Here is an 18078-nt window from a genome sequence, read left to right as displayed (position 1 = left end):
ACTTTTTCCTTCCCACAGACTTCCCACTGAGGTGCCTTGATACAGCACTCTGGGAACAGCCTATTTGTTCAGACATTTCTTTCTGTGTCTTACCCTCTTGCTTGAGGGTGTCAATGATGGCCTTCTGGACAGCAGTCAGGTCGGCAGTCTTACCCATGATTGCGGTTTTGAGTAATGAAACAGGCTGGGAGTTTTTAAAAGCCTCAGGAATCTTTTGCAGGTGTTTAGAGTTAATTAGTTGATTCAGATGATTAGGTTAATAGCTCGTTTAGAGACCCTTTTCATGATATGCTAATTTTTTGAGACAGGAATTTTGGGTTTTCATGAGCTGTATGCCAAAATCATCAGTATTAAAACAATAAAAGACCTGAAATATTTCAGTTGGTGTGCAATGAATCTAAAATATATGAAAGTTTAATTTTTATCATTACATTATGGAAAATAATGAACTTTATCACAATATGCTAATTTTTTGAGAAGGACCTGTATAAATGCAGGCCATTTACCATTTTACCATTTAGGAAATCATAACGTTCTCCTATCATCCATCCCCCTCAAATATGGCTTATCATTTGAAACATTTAAGTAGTAGCAAGCAACTTAACTTGGCCGCCTGGTCTAATGTTAACCTAGATCAGGGATGTCAAACTCAGTTCCAAAGTTTAGTTCCAACCCTGCTTCAACACACATAGCCTACCTGTAGTTATCAAATAAGCCTGAATGACTTGATTAGCTGGATCAGTTGTGTTCAATTAGGGTTTAAGCTAAACTCCTTTGTTTGACACTCCTGACCTAGACAAAAGGCTAAATAAACAATAAATATTGGATCTTCTGAAACATCACCACATTTTATCTACCAAGTGAAAAACGCAATTACAACCAAAATACAAACAACAAATTCTATTGTACCGTGTCTAAATACATAAAAAAATAAAAGACTCATTTTAAAGCAAAGATTAATTTAGACATGACAACATAATGTACAATTTGCAAAATGTATATTGCTTTTGAGATTTACCAAAGATAGCGTTTTTTGAAAAAACAAATGTTGAGATATTAATTATTGAGATGAAAATTATTGAGATAATAATTATCAGACCCCCTGCAACACCATCACGAATCCCCTGTTGCCTTGAGAAAATTAAGTACTTTCTCCTCACACTGGTTGAGTTACCTCTAATATCATGGGCCTTAATTAGCATTATAACCAACCAACTAAGGCATTTGTTGCTGATAATGTTACCAAGGCTACGTCTTACACGTCTGACATTTCACCTGCTGGAGCACGGGATGCAATCGGGGTCAACTCTCCTACACGAGAAACCCAAAAGTAACATGTGTTTACTTGCACCAAACACCTCTGGAAGTTTCTTGACCCCAGTAAATAAAACAAAAATTGCGACTTCACCTGTAAAATAAGCTGTTTAGTGCAAGAAATGCTGGGTGTATTGTTTGCAAGAAGCCGTGTGGTGTGTGTCTTTGCTTCTGGATCAATAGTCATCCGTGGGCCGTAATGAGGCCTCTTGCCCAACGGAGCACCTCTATTAGCGGCATGAATAAGTTATCGACGGCTGTGTTCTGAGAGAAGGGCTAAAACAGACAACGCCGCAGCTTTCTTCTGCTTAAGAATGATGACATTGTCTCTATAAACATTGATTGTTATGGTTGCAGCCCATCACAAATGCGACTTCTGCATGGCATCGCTACTCAGCTGGAGCCTCAGGTAATAATGGGAGCTAAATATAGATTTAAACATGCAGTGGAGGAAAAAAAAAAAAACACCGGGAAAGACAAAGCCAGAGGAGTTATAACAAGCCGTAGTGCAGCAGCCGTGTCGATTTATACGGCTGATATAAAAAACGGACTTTTGTTGGATGCAAATTGCCCAACTGCAGTGTTCCCATCTCCCGCAGTATCTTGGATTCCTGCAGATTTTCTTCATAGTAAAGCTCTCTATTCCTCACACCATCTTCAAACAAATTCAAATGAAGGCTTCTCATGGAGCTGCATATGAGCAGACAACATTCTGAACTTCTATTGCAAGCTGTAGATGAAAGTAGCTTCATTGGTTGCGACTGACCAAAAAGATATTCAACGTTCCCAAACAAAAAATTAGAAATACCAGTGATGAGATGTCAACAAAGAAATTAAATCTACGATTGCAATTCTCAGTTATTCAGGTCGTAACAGTAGTAATAATAGCATAATAGTAGATGTAGGTCAAGTAGATTTACTTCTGTAACTCAAAATGTTAACACCTCATCCAGGTGGCTTCAACAGTTGTGACTGACGATGAAGATCTTCAAAATTTACATCAATACATCAAGAATGGATGAGAATGGATGATTTGTTTAATTTTTAATTGTGAATATCGCAATCTTGCAATTACAATTCTTAGTAATACAGGTTATAGTAGAATGTTCTAGAAGATGTATTCGGGTTAACTGGATGCATTTCTGTAGCTCAAGTTCACCAATCATTCCAGTGGCTTCATCGGTTGCGACTAGCAATGAACATCTTTGACATTCCCAAACAAAGAGCAATAAGAATGATGAGATGTCAAATACGAAACTTACTAGACAGACCGTGATTTCGGAAACAGCTAAGGACTCACCGTATGCCGTCATGGTGCCTACGTAGGGTCCGTCCATCACACTCTGGTTCTCCTCAGCAAGGGCTTTGATATATCGCTTGCTGAGATCCAATATCTGCATGCGTAGCTGCACGCTGCTTTCATGCGTCGCCCTCTGCTGGATTGTGAAATGAAGCAGCATCATCCCCCAAATGAAACCAAAACTCACAAGGAAGAATCCCAGCTTTTGGGAGGACAACTTCCACAAGTACACAGAGCCCATGGCGAGGAAGTTTGTTTGAGTATGTGGAGTGTGTGTGCAAATCAGGATGAGTTGAGCCTCATGGTGCTCAGGGGGGCGGAGTCTCTAGTCTTTTTTTTCCTTACTGCAGTCCATTCCTTTTAGCTCAAGCTGTCAATAACACCAGAGACACGCCCACCAGAAGCTCCATCGCAATGAAGACACTGGGGGGAAAAAACAAGAAAAGTCAAAATTAGTATAAAGGCAAGGTTTTTACCAAAAAGAATCAACACAATTGTTTGATTTTTGTAGTAAAGTTTTTTTAATTGGTGGACAATTAAATTGGGGGGGTGGAATTCCAAAGAAGAGTCGTATCTAAAACCTACAGAAACTACATAGATACTAGTAGGTGGACTTGACTTGGCCAGTAAGAAACTACCCAAAAGACCCTAAGGAATAATCCAGAAGACCCAAGCAACCACTCAAAGTGACCACCCAAAAGACCCAAGAAGTGACCCTAGGAAACACCCAAAAGACCCTAATAAACATCCAACCCTAACAAGCACTCTGATGACCCAGATGATCCTAACAACCACCCAAAGACCCAAGAAATTACCAAGATGACCCTAGCAACCACTCAATTGACCCAAGTAATGACCAGGATGACCCTAGCAACCACTCAAATGACCCAAGAAATGTCCCTAGCAAGAAGACAACCACTCAAATGAAAAGAAACAATCCAGAACAATCCAGATAAATGTAGCAAAAGCATGCAAAGGAAACCATTTTGTTTCACCTTTGCTGCCAGACAATGTGACTACAACTGTCACATCATAATCGATGACCACATAACCAGACTCACAATACGGTCTCTAGTGTATCACATTGTTGTGGGATTAAACAGAGACCGTTTCAACAGACGTAACAGACCGTGCGGTGGCATTTCAATGAGGGGATCGAGTCATAAAGACCCGCCCCCTTTAGTTACTGTTGCTATGTCCGACAAGCCACGCCGCTCACACCATGTTCTCACACAGTGAAAAAGCGGAGCAGAGGACACTGACAACGCGCTGACAGACCAGGTTACTTTTGATATGAAACAGAAGTAACAACTTTCCAATTTGGTCATTTTTTAAAGAAATTTAAACAATAAATACCGTTTTATGGCTCTTTAATGTGTCTGACAGATCGCTGTAGAGCCTCAGTTAAAGCTGCTCGTGAACCGATCATCTCTTCCTTCTAGTTAATTTATAGCATCAAATAAACATGAATGAACAAGAAGGAATGTTATTTTTACCTTTGGAAAGATGTCAGTACACTTAGGGTGCCACAGTGGGCGAGTGATGTAATTGGTGTGCGGCGGAACACCTTGCAACACCGATAATCGCAGCAAGCCTACAATGAACCAAGGTTCACTGTGGATCACAGCCAAACCACTAAGGATTATAAACCAAGAAGTTTACAAGTATGTGCTTGTCAAATGTGTTTTAACACTTGCACATGATTTCCTTGTAGAAATTTATATTGACTTAATATTGAAACCTAAGTTTTTTGTTGTTGCCCGAATTCGACACCAAGTGAAAATCGCAACAAGCACTTAGCAGAAAAATTGGTTATTAAAATTGGTAACAGACCGTGCGGTGGCATTTCAATGAGGGGATCGAGTCAAATCAAAGGATGAGAATGTTAAAGTAAACCTCGCCTGAAAGGCTTCCAGAGAATGAAAGACAAATAGTTATTTTATGAACACAAATATACTTGTTTGTATATGGGGCAAAGATTTAAATATAGTCAGCAGAAGGGTATGCCACTGACATAATGTGGGCACAAAGGCTGAATACACACCATCTGTGTAACCAGTTTTAGAAATGTTGCACAATCACTTCACTCTTCTTTCAGAGCTACTATAAATGACCTTTGATATTTTCTAAGTTAAAGTAATAAGCCACTCAATGACAAGGCGTAAAGCAGTTATTATAAACCTATTAAAATCACTGTAATGCACACTCTTGGGTAACAGGATAAAAGTTATAACCTAAATAGTTACAGCTTTAATCTAGGATGATATTGTCGTTAGCCTAAAAGAGCAGTCACATTTACTGTTGCTCTGTGAAATTTCATGAGTAAAATTTCAACAGGAATCCGTGGTTCAGGAGTTTCGTATGATGAGCGAAATCTGCAAGAGGAACATTTTCACCCTGTTCAAGAATTTGACACGCTGACCAACAGAAAGCTGTTTGGTTTGAAAGTGACTTCTCTCTGAGCTGTGCTTCCTACATCACTACGATATTGACAAGAGAAAAGAAACCCATTTTCACACAATATTTTGCTTATAAACACAGTCAAAGCTCAGCCAATTAAACTATTCATTCTGCGAATCCATTTTTTTTCTTTACAATCCAATAGGAGCAAAATATACATATACGTAACTTATGTACGGATGTTATTGACAATAGCTGTAAGCAGCAATTATCGGGGCCATGCGCAAGACGACTATAAGACATGCCAACATGGCTCGGAGTGTCAGACCAACTTCAGCAAGGAGCAATTAAATACATTTTAAGATGATTTCAGGCAAAATAGCTAAATTATATATACAGTAAATAAAAATATGATTTAATGGATTATCACTTTTGACCAATAGGTGGTGCAGTTATGAAATTGATGTGATGTGGTCAGAGTGAAGTGACAATGACACATACAAAGTTTGGTGTCAATAGGTCAAGGCATTACAGAGATAAAGCCTGAATAGTCCTTTTGGCATCATACCTCAACTTTGCTGCTGCGGTTTATGAAAATGGTTTCGTATATTAACACGAAATCTATAACTTTTAGTCGGCACAGTCTGGAGATGATACGACTCAATTTTGGTCTAAAAAAATGTCTAAAACTTTCACCTTTAGGGCATAATGCTAATGGCACATATTGAGTTTTAACATGTTACACCAATGCATTCGTTAAGTATAGAATTTTATATCACAATACTGTATTGAAGTCAATGGCAATTTCATGTTTTGTTATATTATAGCGCCAACTAGAGGCACAATTGCGCAATTTTTTTGATTTGTTCTCATAGTGAGCCCATACATGTGGGTGTCAAATTTGGTGAAAATATCTAATTTCATTTTTGAGTTATAGACATTTATATGGATAAACACATAAAAAATGACCCACACCTGACTTTGTTTGCATTTTCTTGCCACTTACTATTAATATTTTGACATTTGGGCATCAGCATATGGTCAACGACCTATGTTTTCAAACTTCCTACGGTGGTTTCGTCTCGTCTCGGTCTAACTGTTTAGAAGATATTGGCAAATGTTTTAAAGCGCTAAAACAGTAAAACCTAGCATGTTTGGTATTGTTGGACTCGGAATGGTTTCAGGAACCTAAGGAGATGACTCCAGTTATAAGCATTTGCAAAATACATTTTGCTACTAAGTGGCACTGGTCTGAAACTTCTCAGGCTCCTTCAGGGCATCGTATTGATGACCCATACAGAGTTTTGTAAATCTAGGACGAGTTCGGAAAAGTAGGTTTTTCAAAAAATTAAAAATGGCGGAAACAATTTTATGATGGAAAATGACGTCATAGGGTGCTTGAGCTAAGGAATCAGAGGGGAAAAGAATTTTGTTTCTAGCCGTTAAGGTTCAAAAGTTATTAGCATAAACATGAGTGCAACTTTGGACAGTTGGTGGCGCTAGAAGGATAGAGTTAGTGACTCCAAATTTGCTATGCTGACTGTTCAGACTGTCCTCTATCAGTGTGCCAAATTTCCTATCTTTTCCACAAGCGGTTCTATGGGCTGCCATAGACTTCCATATGGAAGAAGAAGAAACGGAAGAAGAATAAGAATAAGAACGCCAACGATTTCAAGAGGTGCCAACGCACTTTCAGTGCTTGCCCCTAATTATTTGCTTGCACAGTAAAAAAACAATTTGTGAATACACACAACTACACGTTAAAAAAACTTCACGTTATTTAATTTACTTGCAGTTTCTAAGTGAAAATTGTTTCTGCACAAAATGTCTGTCGACAGAACTATAAAACTTTAAGAACTGTCATAGCCAGGCATTGTTTGCCGAAAAGAGAATAACACATACATTTCGCTTTAAAGGCAGAACAACTCAAAAATCAATTATTCACAAGTAGTCTAAGTGTCTCATAAAACGCAAAAAGATAGCAAGCGGGAGTTTCATAATGTGGTCATGAAATACAACAAAAAGAGAAAAGAGAAATGCTATGAAAATGATTGTACTAAAGATGTAGTCACAGTTCAAGTATGCACACATACATCAGCATGGTAAAATCTTTCCATGACAACAACTGCCTTTCTTTGCCAAACAGACATGTTGGATGCCATGTCATGTCAACAACCCACATGCAACCTCCCAAACACTCTCTCCCCAATGTACTGTTGTACAAAATATCAATGAATCTTTGATACAATTATTGAACAAATACTTCAATATGAATCACAAAAACAGAAAACCTAAAAATCTACAATACAGTTGACGTGTATATCGGTAAACCAGAATGCCTTTAGGAAAAAGTAACAAAGAGATGCCACATGACCACAAAGAAACCAGGTCAAGACCTATTTTTCCATTTGGCTAACAAATCTTACTAAATCTGATACTGGTGTGTAGCAGAGGTAGATACAACTCCCAAGGCAAAACACATAAATACAAAAATACCCTACTCATATCAGATCACATTTAATAATTACTGAACTAAAATTATGTTTAAGAAGGTTACACCCTTCTATTGTTATTATGTCGGTATTAAAGCTGCAGTAGGTAACTTTTGTAAACAAATATGTTAAAACTGTCATTATGTCCTGAAAATAGAATATGAGACAGATAATCTGTGAAAAAAATCAAGCTCCTCTGGCTCCTCCCAGTGGTCCTATTGCCATTTGCAGAAATACACCGCTCCCGGTCAGAAACAACCAATCAGAGCCAGGAGGAATGTCTTAGCAGTAGGCTTGGGCGGTATCCAAATTTTTATACCGTCAAACCTCCTCCCTATTTTACCGGGGTATACGGTATTACCGTGAATAATTAAAAATTATGACATAAGGCTCAGACAGCGTCACCAAACTGTTGGCTTGTGTCTACACCGTTCAGAAACTGAATACCAGATCGGGCATAAAAAACACACAAAAAAAATCAAGGCCAACCCGTGCACGTTGTGTCTGATCCCTGTTGACGGCATTAAATGTAATATGAGCCAAAGCCCTATTTAGACTCGACTATTTTTAATACGTGGGCCGTTATAATATGTTGCCGCCAAATAATTGTTTAACCCAGGTGCTGAGGGGGTGGTAGATATAAATACCATTTATAAATGAGCAAAAATGGGCAATTAATAATATTTATTTATTTTAATTATGACAATTGTATTCATTTTATTAATTCATTTAAATTAAATTAACAAGCAACAAGCAAGAAGTGCATTTGTAAATCCGGTGACACGCGTCCATTGATTTTTATTAATACAACTTTTCTGTCAGTGCTGCAAAGATTAAGTTGACGATCGCCATCTCCTAGTGGACGCGCATATATAGAGAGAAATACAAATCATGGATTACATAATCAGAAGGTATAGGCTAGCCTTTTTCTTTTCGTTTTGAATTGTTTCGTTTAAAGAAATTGACGATTGATATCTCCGTGGTTAACGCGCGTATAGAGAGAAATGCACATCCTGGATTAATCAGAGAGTATGCTTCCTATATTTCTTTTCCTTTTGAATTGTTTCGTTTAAAGAAATTGACGAATAGCCATCTCCATAGTGAACGATAGAGAGAAATGCACATCATGGATTAAATAATCAGAGAGTAGGCTAGCCTATTTCTTTTCGTTTTGAATAGTTTCGTTTAATTTGATGATCGCCATTTCCGTATAGAACGCGCATAGAGAGAAATGCACACCTTGGATTAAATAATCAGGGAGTGGCCTATTTCTTTTCGTTTTGAATTGTTTCGTTTAATGAAATTTCAAGCTTTATTTAGATATCTGTCATGTCTGTGAGACATACACTGAGTTTCGGTTAATTTATGATGAGATTTCAATGCAAGTGACCGCGGCGCGCCAGCGCACGATCATGTCATGATTATGTTGTCTGCTATATTTGATTCTTATTTATTATTGGTTGATAAAAAAAAAATATTAAAATTAGGATACAATTTATACAAAACGAAATTCACTTTAAAGAAAGGCCTTTTACAAAATGAAACTTAATTAAGTGGTCAATGTCTGACTCCCGATGCATCCCATCTTACTCGTGCTGTTCAGTTTTCATTATCAACGTAAAAAAAATAACATTATAATATTTTAACAAATATAAACGAATGTGCTTATTTAATGAACTCGGGGCAAAATGCATCCTCGCAGCACTGAGTGGGTGGTTTTTTCGGAGATTCGACATTAGGTTAGAGGTGTTTCCATCTCTCGCGGTCACCTTTTTTATTGCAACATTTACAAATTGCCTCGTCAGTATTTACCGCCTCTCCCTTCTCCCTCTCTCTCTCCTCCACACTGTCACTTGATGACAACTACATAAGCATTTTTAGGCATTGAATGAATTATATTTATTTATTATATATAAGTGCCGGTAATGACGGTATTGAAACTGATACCGTTGCTATTTTAAGACCCCGCGGTATACGATATTACCGAAATACCGCCCAACCCTACTTAGCAGTGTCAATCCCGCTCGCCTACGCGCTGATCACCCCTCTCTTACACAGCACGAGCGCGTACCGTCGTTCATGACTCTCCTGTTCAAACTCGTTCATCCAAATGAACGAATCTTTTTTCGAGTCATTTCGTTCATTCAACGAACGAAATGACTCGAAAAAATATTTGTTCATTTGGATGAACGAGTTCGAACAGGATCACGAACGTGCATCACAGAACAGAGCAAGGCGAGCATTTGTGCTTATAAAACTTAAAGTTTTTTATTTATTTTTGAAATGACCTATCGTTTCGCTAGATAAGACCCTTATTCATGGTCTGGTATCGTTTAAAGCCCTTTGAAGCTGCACTGAAACTGTCATTTGGTCCTTGAAACGTTTGTGTCCTATTGAAGTCCATTATATGGAGAAAAAGCCTGGAATGTTTTCATCAAAAACCTTAATTTTTTTTCGACTGAAGAAAGAAAGACATGGACATCTTGGATGACATGGGGGTAAGTAAATTATCAGCAAAAGTTTTTTTAAAAGTGAACTAAATCCTTTAACGTTATCTTACTAGCTATTTATAACTTATAGAAAGAGTGCAACGTTATAAAGTTACATGTATTGCAAAATACATAATGATTTGCGAATCAAGTTTGTAGTCAAAGTTTGGGCAGGCCATAGTCAATGTAAAGCATATTGTTGATGTTTCGTCCCTATTAGTGAATGTTCCATAACTGTTTATAATCCGCCGTCATCGGTGGTCCTGCTTACTAGCCTGCGGGTTCACGGCAGGCTCCTCTGTGAGGGAGGAGCTGTGGAGGGAGGAGCTGTGGGGGAGGAGCTGTGGGGGAGGAGCTGTGGGGGAGGAGCTGTGGAGGGAGGGCTGTAGCGCAGCAGAGAGCAAAGGGGTTGGACCAGTAAGTTATGCTTGTTCAAATTTTCAGGCTAAGTCAACATTTTCTCAAAACGCCCTACTGCAACTTTAACTGTAGTTGTAACAGTTAAACTAACAGAGCACTTTTTATGTTTTACTATTGTGGTTTTACAGAATAGCAAACAAATACTTATTGGTCACTTTTAACATTTTTTGTTGCTTATCCATCCACAGACTTATCTGTTTAAGTATTGCTACAAAGTACTGTTGATAAAAATCTAAATAGAATTAATTCAACAGACAAAGCATAATATAGGATGTTTTGTAATTGTTACTCAAAAAATTAAGTGAACTGTGTAAAGTCTTGCTTTAAATGTGAATAAATGTGAAAGGTGTTGAAAATACCAGAAAATTACTAGTAGATGTGTGCTAAACTACTTCATTTTAGTCTTAGTTCAGGCTAAAGTGTCAAGAAGCAAACTCTGCTGTTCTTGTATTAACTACATTGTTGTTTTTACCAGGATAAGGTGTAAAAAATTCATGCAATTGAAGTATGCTTTTAATATATATCTTTAATTATTATTACAAATATCTATTAATATAATTATAATGTATTATACGTATTTGAAATGTGTAAATAAAGGCATGCTAATATTCTTTTTGAAAAAAAATCCTCCAGAGAGGAGAAGATAATATTGAAAAAAACTTTTGACCTTTGTTCACACTACCTGGAGATAAGCAAACATATTTTGTTATCTTATACAGTGCTATCTTATAATAAACAGAAGGCTATCTGGGCTTAAATGCCTCTAACAGAATTTCTCAATTACATCATAATTATATTAAAACTATTCTGTTGCACATTAATGCGCATGTAAATAAAAAATGACAGCACCTTTTTTTACAGAGAGAACCTTGCGTGCTCAAATGATATAACCGAACATGGAGACATAACTACCGGGCTAATTATTAATCTACATGACAAATGCATCGGCAAACACAAAGCCGAACTTAAGTTCTCAAATATGGATTAATTGATTCTTTGCCAGACTTTGAATTGAATAATTTTGCAGATCAGGTAAATGATCTATTTGTTGCATATTGGAATTACGACATTGTCAGAACCTCCACAAATTCACATCATCTTTCTTTGGAATTCAAGGCATATTGCATCAAGACGGATACGTCAGTTTTCTAAAGGGTTGAAATGCTGCCCAGAAGACTACAACTTTCTACAGCTAAAGTTGAACCCTGCAGGGCGCAAGTGCCTGAAATAGAGTGGAACAATATTCACAGAGAAGTGCCTTTTGCCTCGGAAACTTATGTAACCATGGGACAGCTATGGAAAATGCCTATGAAAAATTTACAATAGGCAGTAATGTTTTGAACAGTAGTTGGTCAAAGAGGTTATTGAACAGTACTGAGAACATTCAAAAGGGTTAATCTGTTGGTCTGACAGAATTTAAGTTCAGCCAACTTGAGTGGGTAACACACTCAAGAACTTTAAAATAAAAGTAAAATACTTGAGTAGATGCAAATTAGTCCTGATTAAATTTGCAAATGATAGATGTTATTGCTACTCAGATTACTAAAACTTTGCCAACATTTTAATGAAATTCTATGATAAAATTATGTATTTTTTTTTTCCAAGACCTGATACTAAAGTACTTTAGTAGTTGCAAATAAGTCCTGATTAAATTTGCATATGCAAGGTGTTATTACGACTCAAACTACTAAAACTTTGCCATCATCTTAATGAAATTCTATAATAAAATTACTACATTTTTTGTACATTTTTCCAGTCATCTTAATTTGATCACACTGAGTGCTGAGAAATATTCAATGGAATTACTATATCCAACAAATTCCAGCTCTAAGGATTCCTTTTAACTCCGAATCAAGTTTATATTGTCAATGTCAACTAAAGTAAATGTTCGAGATATCATCTGTTAAAGTAATCAATCTACAGTGTAGTGGCAAATATAGATATACACTCAGGTTGTCCTTAAACATCACAAGTAACCATGAGTTTCATGTAACTTACTGTTCTTTAGACTATTTACTATATATTTTTATTTGTATTCTGGTTAACTAATTTTAATTTGATTACCGACTGCATGGAATCTTGCATGTTTACTGAATAAACATTGCTATAATACACATACCTGATTACCATCTGTGAATGTGTTCTCAGTGTCGGACCACAAAACTAATTACACTGTGTTTGCGCTTAAACATCACAAGGAGGCGAGTATAATAAAATGTAGTGCTGTTAACATTTCAGGATTTGTTGATTTAGGATTGCAATATAGGCCTAACCTTAGTTCACAAGAAGTGTATTTGAAGTACATAATGATGAGGCCACCAAAACATCAAATATTTTTTTTATTTGCAATTTTTTTTATTTTCATATTTTAGGATTTACTACACTGCTCTTCCTGTTGGTCGTACTTCAGGTTTTTCATGCAGACTTTCAAATAAAGTAACAAGCAAAAATCTGTCACAAAAAAGAGAATTGAAATTGATGACATCATTCTGCACTACACAGCTTTTTGTCCAATCAAATACTCTTCAGAATAAAAATGTCCCAACTCTAGAAAATACACATTGCGTATTTAAAATGTACAGTCTTTCTCTTCTGGGAAAATGAAACAAAAATATTGATGACATCATCCTGCACTACACAGCTTTTTGTCCAATCACATGCTTTTTATAATAAAAATGTCCCAACTCTAGTAAATACACAAGAATGAAACTACACTTGTAATTTCATGGCTTTCAAGTTAAGATCTGACAAGTTTACTAACTGAAATCGCCATTGGTTACCAAACACATTAATTAGGATTTTAGGATTTAGATGTTCCTGTAATATGGCCCCAAGGCACGGATAACATCCTAAAAAACATCAACTACAGAACACAGACTTTATGCAATTAGGATGTTTTTAAAGGAGCTTCAGCCAGAACATTGCAACTGATTTTTGACAGCCAAACACAACAAGGGTTGATCCAAGTGAGCGAGTTACTCCGGGCAAAAAAGAGAAACTAGTCTCCGTTCCACAAGGAAATGAATAGTTGAAATAAAGTCTTTAGTTTAGCTTTTTTTGCGCACAAAAAGTATTCTCGTCGTTTGATAAACTTAAGATTGAGCCACTGTAGTCACTTGGACTATTCTAACAATGTCTTTAATAACTTTTTGGGGCCTGCAAGTTTCAATCCCTGAAGAAGCCTATGGAGGAGTGATCCAGCTCTCAGATTTCATCAAAAATATCTTAATTCGTGTTACGAAGATGAACGAAGGTCTTACGGGGTTCGAACAACATGAGGGTGAGTAAATACTGACAGAATTTTCATTTTTGGGTGAACTATCCCTTTAATAAACGCCAATTTATAATGGATATCAAAACAATGGCCAACTGACAGTTTCTTGTAAATGCCTGTTGTGAAAACCAGGAACACAACATAACTAGGTAAAGAGTACCTGAGTCAGTACCTAGTTAATGAGGCTCATTCTGATTGGATGACATGTCATTTCCCCAACTTAAAACACATCAAACCTCCTAAACTGGTAAAACAGACTATCTTCTCACACCTGGAAATCAGTCGCTTTTTATATTGTTCACACCCAGTGCAACCCACATATCCGTTCCACAAATTAGCTCGCATAAAGCTTCTCTTATACAGGTTTAAGAGGTTTGAACATAAAGATTACATTGTGAAATACAGCAAAGAGGGCGGAAAAGTACCCCGTGCAGTCGAGATGGAGGCAATGTTGACTTGAAATGGATGGCCAAGGTCATCGGCTTTGATACCACAGATTATAGATACTGTACTATTTACAGGCCATCACATGCAAGATTAGGCTCAGTACAGGAAGAGGAAGTTATAAAGATGTACAGCAATAAATCCCTTTTAAAGAACATTTCTGGGCCTGATACAACATGAACATTGTGCCAGTTATCTCAGTGTTTCTCCAACCATGAGGTCAACTCATTTAGACATTTGGTGTTCTGAGGAAAGCTATAATAGCAATTACTATTGCACACAATTAAGGCTATGGAGTTGAACAAATCCTTAACCTCAAGTATTAAACTTGGTCAAGTATTAAATGTCATGCCGCTATGGACATGAATAATACAGTGTAATTAATAGCCAAGAACTGAATCTGAGAATAATTTCACTTTGTATCTCAACAACCATAAAAATGATCGACAAGTATGCACCTAGAAAAGTAAATTGATGGGGTGAGTGCACAGCTGTGACTTTGAAGTGATTAAACATGGGCTGATATTGTTGGAAATACAACAGATTACTGTCTTTCTGTGTGGTACAGACTAAACATCAATATTACAGTTATAAAACAAACACTGCACACATTATTAAATTATGCAGTGTGTTCTGTGAAACCCAGAGAAAGACAGTAATATAATATGTAATGCAGAACTGTAAGTTATTCTTCATAACTGACAATGACATATCAAAAACCTATAACACTCTAACTGTGGTCTATATGCTTTATGAATTGATACTTTTAGGACTCAACCCTAAAACCTTCTGTTTGCCACCTCATCTTTTTAACTACTACACCATACAACTCCAGAATTACAATTAAACCATTTTTCAATACCATATAAAGCTTAATTGTTAAAGGCCTAGGCTGGCAATCAAAAGGTTTGAACCACATTGGTTGATCCAATCACCACTTCAACCTTGAGCAAGACACTTAACCTCAGGTTATCCCATAATACAATTTTAAAGAATTACTAAGCTTGTACCATGAACTTAATTTAATTTTCAACCCTTGTAACTACATTATTATCATATTCAAATACCATAGTATTTACATGGTCCTCCACGGTAGCCTACTTCAAATTATACAATAACGTGTAAAAATGCAATAAAAGTTTGTTGTATGTGTACACTTGTGTACAGGAAAATAGTATAACCTGCACATCAGTAGGTGTCCATTAACAAGAAAAGTACGAAATGCGTATCAATGTACCATAGTATTCTAATGTAATCTAGGCTACCATACACTATACGTATTAAAGAATACTGAAAAGTATGATTGTTTAGACGTGGTATCATGATGGAACTGTCATGTCTTTTAAACATATAGCATTGTAGTACCATAGTATTCTCGGAAGTACCTTGGAGTACAAAGTCAATAGCATGATACATGAATTTCAATACTATGGTAGCCTATACATCAAAGTACGATGGTATTACCATCACTTTACGTCAGAAATGCCACATTGTGTTCCTGTAAGGATTATTTGTAAATGTATAATCAAATCACTGTAAAAACACCTAATGTATTTGTGATAGATAGATTTGCGTGTATAAATAACACAAATAAAGACGTGTAACACATATGCGCGTGTTCCGCAGTGGACTGCAGGGCACCAAACGCCCCGCTTTCATTTCATACGCGTTTATAAGGCAACCCAAGCAAACACTCACCTGATTAAAGATTTAACGTTATGATATGGATGTTAAAGGCTGTAGAAAAGCCGGTGTTTGCTCTGTGATCGGAGTCGGTGTGGTTCCAGGCACCTGACAACGGTCTGTGTGTTTCGTTTCGCTGTCTGATCACATTGAACACAAAGAGCGTCGAGACGCACAGGAGACCGCAGGGAGCGTGGTGATTTTACCTACGGGGTTGAAAACGTTAAAAAAAAAGAAGCTTTCTAAGGATCCCTAACTTTGTAGAGCATTGGCCTACATGTGTAATTTTTTTCACATTTCATTATTGATTTTAGATAACTTAAAAACAAAGCAAAGACTCCACAGTGTTGGTTTTTCCATCCAACAAGTGGCTGGAAAATAAACAAATGCATACATTCACAATAAAAGTAGCATAATTAAAGTAGGCTATCACAGTAGGCCTATCATAAAAGTGCACGCGTTTCCAAACTTTAGGCTATATCAATCTTTTTGAACAATAGATTTTTCCGAAACCATATGTCAGGGTTTAGGCTACAAGAGAAAAGTGAATGAACAATTCATTTGAGTGAGATCTTTGTGATAAATTGCTACTTAAAGGTTATTTATTTTTTGCCTAATTGATTCGGTTCTCAATTTCAACTCACTAGTCCGGTTTCAAGTAAACCGCGCACTTGAGGGGAAGATTATCAGAGAATATTGACTTAGGCCTAAATACCGGTCCGTTCTTCACACAAAGCGTTGTATAACGTCTTAGGACTTGAAATATGGACTAGCCTACTTTTATGTTTGATTTTGTGGCCTTTGGTAGCCTATTTGACATCTTCAGCATTCGCCATGCCCTTTGTAGCCTATTCCACAAAATAAAGAAAGTTGTGTCGGCCTTTTCTCAAGCCGCGGAAGTATGGAGTGTTTTGTTACGCACTTCATTCCACCAAGCGTTGTTTGTTTTCTTTTTATTTATTTAAATCCAGATAATTGATTAACAAAACATCGATTGAAATTAAGTTAAAATTTATACAAAACGAAAAAACTTGAATACAAATTTATGAAGTTGTCAAAAACCTACTATCTCCCGACATATTGTAGGTCTATTCAATCCATTTCCAAGCCCTTTATGACGTATCATATTTTCTTTCTTAATTAACAGATTACATTAAGACAAAACACAAACAAATAATATCATAACATTTTAACAAAAATATAAAACCAAATAAATATAATTAAATTACTACAACAAAAGTCATAAGGGCTTAACCACGTGAGGGTAAGACTGATTTTAGATTAAATAAACATTTAGGCTATACTGTTGGTTTTTATATTTGGGCTAGGCTACGAAGTGTGTTGGTGTATTCTGCCATCTATTGGACGTTCAATGGACTTATTCAAAAGCTGTTTTGGATTGTCATTGATTCCCAAAGTGAATGATTCAAATCATTCTTGTGAAACTATTCAATATAACGAGAGAACATGTTTCTTTAAAACTGTTAACAACACCATGACGGCTGATTTCTTAAAGTTTTTTTTCACATTCATAGGCTAGGCCTACTCACTGTCAAAACCACACAACATTCTTCCGTGGAACTTCAGGTTAATGTTGAACGAAATGAGGGTGAGTAAACCATGATGGAATAGTCATTTCACTTTCAGGAAAATTCAACTGAACAAAGCTTGTGAAAAGAAAATCTATTCAAAAAGGACATTGATGATAATTTGGTCAAACTATTGAGTGTTTCTTTTCTTCACAGATACATAGAGGACCTGGCTCCAACATGTCATTATGAGGCAAGGGCAGACATAGAAAAAATACATTTGCTGAAAAATCATTGATGGAAACTGGCCTATGAATTCGGTCTTGGATGGAAAACGTTCCCGTGAGAATAGGGAATGAGTAGGCTATTGCGTAAGTAGCTTACACTATGGGGAAACTCTTTTTCTCGAGAATATTGAAGCCCAATTTTTAAAAAGCAGTGCAGCTGCACAGAAGACATACAGCTGAGCGCCTTAGCTCGCTCATTGGCTTGTGCTGCGGCAACTGCACGAACCTAGATGGCGAGTTGGCTAGGATGCGCGAACCAATCAGGACGCTTCAGAGCCCGCCAGAATGGGCGTGGCTTATAGCAATATAAGCCCCCATTTTGCCATACGTACTGCCGGTACATCTGGGAACTTAATTGTCGATTTCGTCACCGCCCCTTTTTAAGGGAAAATAAATAAGACTTTCCATAGACTTCAATACAAAATAGCTTCACAAAACAATGAATA

The 18078-nt window shown here is 36.8% G+C and overlaps 1 protein-coding gene across 1 annotated transcript in view; it reads right to left on the bottom strand.

The window, feature by feature from the left end:
• The window catches only part of mgat5 (alpha-1,6-mannosylglycoprotein 6-beta-N-acetylglucosaminyltransferase), a 67836-nt gene extending 51853 nt beyond the window's left edge, over nt 1-15983 (bottom strand). The window contains exons 1-2 of the mRNA XM_077226129.1: nt 15832-15983; nt 2615-3037 (exon numbers count right to left, since the gene is read on the bottom strand). Of these exons, the coding sequence (XP_077082244.1) occupies nt 2615-2855 (241 nt within the window). The 5' untranslated portion in view covers nt 2856-3037; nt 15832-15983. The remainder of the gene's footprint in view (nt 1-2614; nt 3038-15831) is intronic.
• Nucleotides 15984-18078: the final 2095 nt, after the last annotated feature.

The sequence above is a fragment of the Siphateles boraxobius genome, unplaced genomic scaffold, assembly GCF_051911475.1.
Source record: "Siphateles boraxobius isolate OS27281-9 unplaced genomic scaffold, OSU_SipBor_1 13, whole genome shotgun sequence".
In the NCBI taxonomy this organism is placed as follows: Eukaryota; Metazoa; Chordata; class Actinopteri; order Cypriniformes; family Leuciscidae; genus Siphateles; species Siphateles boraxobius.
Note: the sequence above shows the minus strand (reverse complement) of the source record. Positions and strands in the feature narration are given on the sequence as shown.